Raw genomic sequence first — 6,943 nt, forward strand, 5'->3', positions numbered from 1 at the left:
AATGTGTCATTGGTTGCAATATTTAAATGCTGCCTACAAATAAGCTTTATTGGGAATTGAAGATTTATATACAGAGTGCTGCATGTGGTTCAAAGAGCCAGTACGTTGAAGTGGTTAAGGCACCAAGCTAGAAATTGGGAGATTGTAATTTCTGCCAATTAGAATTACTTTGAACCATTATTTCTTTCTCAGTCTTTGGATAAATAATCCAAAAATCTTGCCAAGAAAACTGCAGGGACTTTTCCAGGCATTTGCCAGGAATACAAAGACACCAAAAACAAAACAAAACAAAACCCTAGACAAAACATATAGTCCTCAGTTCAGAACACAGATGAACTTCAAAAGGAAAAATATTTTGCTTGTAACTACTGTATATACTGTATGTATATGTATATACAGTAAGGCCTTCAACACATTTGATTAATGATTTAAACTGGCCAATTAGATGAGTTGAATCATGTGCAGTTCAGGGACAAACAACAGGCTATAGTAAAAAAAAAAAGTCAAGATAGCAATCACTATGCTGCTATTAAAAAACAATTCATTGTACCATCTTGGTTTCCATTTTGACTTTTTGGGCGATATTATCTGGGGATCCCTGACAGTTTGTAAATAGAATGGAGAGCAGAATTTACAAATGCAATGCAATTCCTTAGAACAATGGATTTATGTATGAAAAAGTTTTTCATTTAAACAGGTATAATGAGGGATTGCCTTTATAAGAATAAAAAAAACATGTCTGCAGGGTAGAATGTTGCTACTCTTTGTTATTCCTTTTTGCAATTCATAAAATGGAAAAATGATTGAGAAAAGCCCATATTTACTCATTTTCCCTTCGTTAGATGTAGCAATAGTAGCCCTGCAGATGTTACTTGACTACAACTCTGTTACCTGATTTTATACTGATTGGGGGATATGGGAACTGCAGTTTACAAGTTTTGTAGGGCCACACAGGATCCCTACTTAGTCTTCTGTAGGACCAAATGACTGCAGAATGCTCATGAAAGGCTCAACTTCAATTTGGAGGGAAGTGAGTGCCATAGGGCTTTGTCTGATTTTTTTTTTACTATTCAGGATTTTTGTCCAAACTGACCCCAATTGAGATAAGCTTGAGCAGAAGGCTGGAAAGAATAGGATAGAATTTAACAAGGAGGAGTATACAGTTCTGAACTTGGGTAGGTAAAAAATGTGAGGCCAAATACAGGATGGGCAAGACATGGTGGATGTAAAAGGGATCTGGATGTCCTTGTCAATCACAGGTTCAATGTGAGCCAGCAACCTAATGCAATTGCTTAAAAAACAATTAATACTCCAGGTGGCCTTGGTGGGATCATAAAGTCCAGATTACAGGAAGTATTTCTGTAACTCAGATTTCTGTAGTCCAGATTACTGTAGGCCAGATTGCTGTAGGCCAGATTACAGGAAGTATTTTTTTTTTCAACCCCATGCTTTTCAGACCCTATTTGGAGTAGTTAGTTCAATTCTGTCAACTGTCAATTCTGAAGCAAATTCCAGAATGGCTACCAAGGGGGTGAAGGGTCTGAAAAGCAAACCACATTTTCAGAGTTCTTGAAAATAAGCATGTGCAATGTGTACGTTTTAATCTATAATACACATAGTGCTTTGTTTCATCTGTTAGTTTCAAAGTGTTACCAAATAACCTTTGTAAAGATTCAGAAGATACACTCAGTTCAGGGCAAAACATTTAATCAAGCTCTGTAATACAAACTATCTATACACAAACAAATTCATAACTACTGCGCTATATCCAGGCATTTATAAGTATAATTGCTATTCATAATTCATAATTTATCTTTCTATCCACAGATCAAATTGTTATAAATAGACTAGCCAATTTTGAACTCCTTTTAACAAGGATATCCAATTAATGTTTGTCATTTTAAGTCCAAAACTCCTTAAAGTCACATTCAGCTCCAAGCTGCAACATATCATTCAGAAACTTTTTTAAAAATGTATCTTAGAATCCTTGTTAGCATTATATACTCAGAGGGCTCATTCAGTTTATCTAAGTCGTTTCATGAAGAGATTCAGAAGCATTGTTATTCTACAAGGCTTATCTAAACTTAAACAAAAGGACCTAAAATGTAAGAATGAAATCCACATTAGATATAAAAGACAAATACTTCACAATCTCATTGTGTTACATGCAGGTGCACAGAAATTATTATACCAGCTTATATGGATAGAAAAGCAAGGCCACCACAATTGTAACAGATCACCTGAAATATTTTGCATGAGAAAAAACCCTCATAGATTACTTGTAATTCTTTTTAGCATCATCAAAGGACTCAGATTTATCTAATATCAGAACATTTAGCAACAATCTCTCTCTCTATTGCCCATCTTTTATTTCTTCCTCTAATTTTAAGGAAAAAAAGGTTGTATTATCTCAAGTAGAAAAAGCATTGGGAAATGCAATTCTCTTGAGCCACCTGAGTACAGTGGATTTGGGAACACAAAGAAAAAGGGTGCTTGGCCTCTGGGTTTAGGGGTGACCACTTAAAAGGCTCAAAAGATGATAAACTTAGCTCTCCTATTCATGGAACATCTACATGAACTGTTAGGCTGTTGTTTCAGACAGCATTCAGATAAATGATAATGGAATGTGGGTTGAAATACTCATTTTTACATCTGGGCAGGGCTGACCGCTGGGTATGATCCAAAAAGTCAAGATGGCCACCAAAAAAAAGTGATTGAAGCTCTGCCTGCTTTTATGAGTGATCACAATCATTTGTGAGCACCATCTTGACTTTTTTTTTAATCCTGCCCTAAGAATACTCCTGCTTCTGGGATTGTTTTGTGCTCTATAGCGTTCCTACTATTCATTTAAATGTGTTCTCTCCATGGCTGATTCCATTTGCAAGTGTTTAAACAGTTCACATTAAATGTGCATGCCTTTTTTTATATATGCTTCTAACACATGGGCCTTGTAGCTTCTTTTCATAACTCCACCTTTTTGCAAGCAGTTCAACTGAATGTCATATGTTTTTGGATGCATATTTTCTTAGTCTGATGGTTGTTGCATGTACTTTTCTGTCATGTACACAATTTTGAATGCATTTCTGACTTGCATCACTTAATGGGTTCAGGGCACACAAATTGAGTTAAGCGCCCATTAAAATGCAAATTAAATGAATTTCGCCCCTGTCACTTCCTTGAATGCAGTAAATGGCCTCCCTCTTGCAAAACATAGATCCTTCCCATTATAGTAAGACATCACCACAGTAAAGGTGATATGATACACATAAATAGGATTTCCGATTGCGGCCAGTCATTTGGTTAATGCTTCAGATAGAGAATACGTTGTAAACCATTTTTATTGAGAGAGGTTGAATTTGCAGGCTAAGAAAAAAGATAGGCCTTTGGCTATCAAGGTCATTGATTCTATGCATACTAATGTCCCAGTTTGTGGCCCCTTTTAAGGGGTTTCAAGGTTCTCATTATTCTAATCGTACTAGATGTCAATACCATAATATTCAAAGAACTTTTACACTGAAGAATAGCTGGTTGTCTTAACCAAGCCAAACTAGGCAGAGGCACATTAGGTGGCAGAAGAGAGAATAAAAGTCATCATCTCATGAGAATCTAGCATGATAAAATTATCAGGTCAGTGTTCTTCTAAGATGCACTCATTTTATCCAATGCTATTTGCTGTTAATCATTGTCATATTCCAGTTTAGATTTTCCAGATTTAGCCTATTATAATAACATGCAGATGCTGACTAGAAAATATCTTAATCTTAAAAATCTGGCTATTTATATGAAACATGGAACATAAAATGTACAAAGAAAGCTGCTACATCACGACAAAGCCCACTTTAAGCCAGTATTCTTACACTGGTTAACCCAATGCTGGGGCAACAAGTGGAGACCATCTCTTCTCTTGCTACTATTGCCCTGTTATTTGAAGGCATGCTGAATTTAGGTCTAATACTATCTTCAAGACATTGACAGTCCTCTCTGATAAGAATTTATCTAGTCCCATTTTAAAAATCCAAGTTAGTAGACATTCACTAAGGATTTGGGTTTATTAATTCTACGGGGTAATATGTTTATGTTTTCTATGCATAGCCAGACTTTAGATTCTACTAGATTTGGATATTGTGATAAATAGAAAGAAAAGGGAGAGGAAAATGTTGATTAGACTGGTATCCACACAACATGAAATGATATAATAAAGGAAAGAAAAAATATTTGGAACAAAAGCATAGAGCAATTTCTATTTTATATCCTGCTTTTGATCAGTTATGTCTAGAGCAGCTGGATTGTATAGAAGATCTGCCATTAAATATGTTAGGATGTGCCAAATGCATCTAACTAATCCACAATCACATCTTCTGCAAAAGATAAGGCTCCAGTCCAAAAGCCGATCTCATATATTGAAGTCATAACAATCTCAGCATTATAATGTAATCATTGTCAGGAAATATAAAGGGTGTAAATAGTTAAATGCTTAGCATTATTTTTGTAAACAACAAAAGCAAACTTTCCCTGCTGATCATCAATTTATGTCATATTGATTTGGTACAATTCTTCTTATTCGAGTATATTGAACTCATTTTGGGATGGCTTTCTTGGCAATAATGCTTAAACAATGGAACTCACTCCAGAATGAGGCTCACTTTGTAGTTTAGATTGTAAAAAATAAAGAAAGAGCCTGTGGTCCAGTCCCTAGAAGAAGTCTTGCAGGACTAAACCACGGCAAACATCGAGACTATAATAGTTTCACATTGGCCAATAGATACTTCCTGAGGCACACTAGTCAAACATGCTCATGGTGGTGCAGTGGTTAAAATGCAGTACTGCAGGCTAACTCACTGCTCACTCCAGGAGTTCGATTCTGGTTGACTCAGCCTTCCATCTTTCCAAGGTCAGTAAAATGAGGACCCAGATTATTGGGGGCAATAGGCTGACTCTGTAAACTGCTTAGACTGGGCTGTAAAGCATTGTGAAGCGGTATATAAGTCTAAGTGCTATTGTTATTGCTATCTAGCCATAACCAACAGTTATTTGTGGCTCATTTATGTTATTACTGATATTATTTAAGATCATATAGGATAAAGGCTTCATTGAAGATAGAATGAGTACAACATAAACTAAAACAGAGCTTTATAAAAGTAAAATACACATTTAAAATGCAAGTAACCCTTTTTACATAAGTATATATATATATATATATTTCTATTTTTAGACAAAGTCGGAAAAATGCCAGCTCTGTATCTCAAGATTCTTGGGAACAGAACTATCTTCCTGGTGAAGGTTTTCAAAGTGCTAAAGACAACCCTCGGTACTCCAGTTACCAAGGCTCTAGGAACGGCTACCTCGGGGGCCACGGCTTCAATGCTCGAGTCTTGCTTGAAACACAAGAGCTCCTCCGTCAGGAACACCGGCGGAGAGAGCAACAGCTGAAAAAAAAGACTTCTTCTGAAGGGCCCAACAACTATGACTCCCATAAGAAAGCTCAGGACCCTAATTATGCCACTCCCAAAGGTCCTTTCAGGCATGATGTACCACCTTCACCATCTCAGGTTGCCAGGCTGAACCGACTACAAACACCAGAAAAGGGAAAACCCTTTTATTCTTTAGTTGAAGAAAAAAGTCAGCGGCCCATGTAATAAAGGAATTTTTCATATGGAGAGACTTACATTACGGAACTCTATGTTTCAAATGGAGGGACTCTTATTTTGTTTTTCAGTGCCTTTAGCAAGATGGACAATGAATTGGAAGGCCTTATATATACATATTTTTTTTGCCATTATCTTTCAAGTGTTATATCCACAAAAGGATTATCCATTATTTGACAATCATATTTGAGGCAAGCGATGAGTCTTGGCTATCAAGTGTCCTAGCCAGTTTTTATTATAAATAACTGCTCACCAAATTACACCATTAGTGTTGTTCAAAGAGATACTTTTCTAGCATATAGCATTGATTGTTCTCTAATTTAAAATCCCATTGCCATATTTTGTTTGTTTGTTTATTTCCCTTAGTTTGAAGAAAGCAAGTACTTATCAGTTATAAACAGTGAGCCAGGAATCTATTCTACTCTAGTCCTTGTTTTCTTTCTGGTCATTATTTAAATGTCTGTTCACTAAAATACTGTTTTTCTATGACTTCATTGGTCATTTTTGAGTTCTGCACAAAACTTTATGCTCATTCCTCATTCATTTATCTGAGAGACCTTGTTGCATTTGTCTCATACCTTAACATATATATACAGTTGCAAGAAAAAGTATGTGAACCCCTTGGGATAACGCGGAGTTTTGCATGAATTGGTCATAAAATGTGCTCTGAATGTCATCTAAGTCACAACAATAGAAAAACACAGTCTGCTGAAAATAATAATACACAAACATTACATGTTGCCATGGTTTAATTGAACATTCACAGTGCAGGGAGGAAAAAGTATGTGAACCGTTGGACTTAATAACTGGTTGACCCTCCTTTGGCAGCAATAACCTCAACCAAACGTTTCCTGTAGTTGCAGATCAGACCTGCACAATGATCTGGAGTAATTTTGGACCACTCCTCTTCACACAACTGTTTCAGTGTAGCAATATTCTTGGGATGTCTGGTGTGAATCGCTCTCTTAAGGTCATGCCACAACATTTCAATCGGGTTGAGGTCAGGACTCTGACTGGGCCACTCCAGAAGGCGTATTCTGTGCTGTTGAAGCCATTGTTTTATATAATAATAATAATAATAATAATAATAATAATAATAATAATAATAATAATAATAATAATAATAATAATAATAATAATAAAGTTGGAAGGGACCTTGAAGGTCATCTAGTCCAACCCCCTGCTCAGGCAGGAAACCCTATAGCATTTCGGACAAATGGCTGTCCAGTCTCTTCTTAAAAACTTCCAGTGTTGGAGCATTCACCGCTTCTGGAGGCAGGTTGTTCCACTGGTTTTGC

General features: G+C 36.3%; 1 protein-coding gene across 1 annotated transcript in view; it reads left to right on the top strand.

Moving 5' to 3' along the window:
* PARD3 (par-3 family cell polarity regulator) overlaps positions 1 to 5,991 on the top strand; it is a 315,093-nt gene extending 309,102 nt beyond the window's left edge. Inside the window, exon 22 of the mRNA XM_029283357.1 lies at positions 5,213 to 5,991. Within this exon, the coding sequence (XP_029139190.1) occupies positions 5,213 to 5,636 (424 nt within the window). The 3' untranslated portion in view covers positions 5,637 to 5,991. The remainder of the gene's footprint in view (positions 1 to 5,212) is intronic.
* The last annotated feature ends 952 nt before the right edge of the window (positions 5,992 to 6,943 follow it).

This window comes from Protobothrops mucrosquamatus, unplaced genomic scaffold (assembly GCF_001527695.2).
Source record: "Protobothrops mucrosquamatus isolate PMUCROS unplaced genomic scaffold, P.Mucros_1.0 scaffold61, whole genome shotgun sequence".
NCBI lineage: Eukaryota > Metazoa > Chordata > Lepidosauria > Squamata > Viperidae > Protobothrops > Protobothrops mucrosquamatus.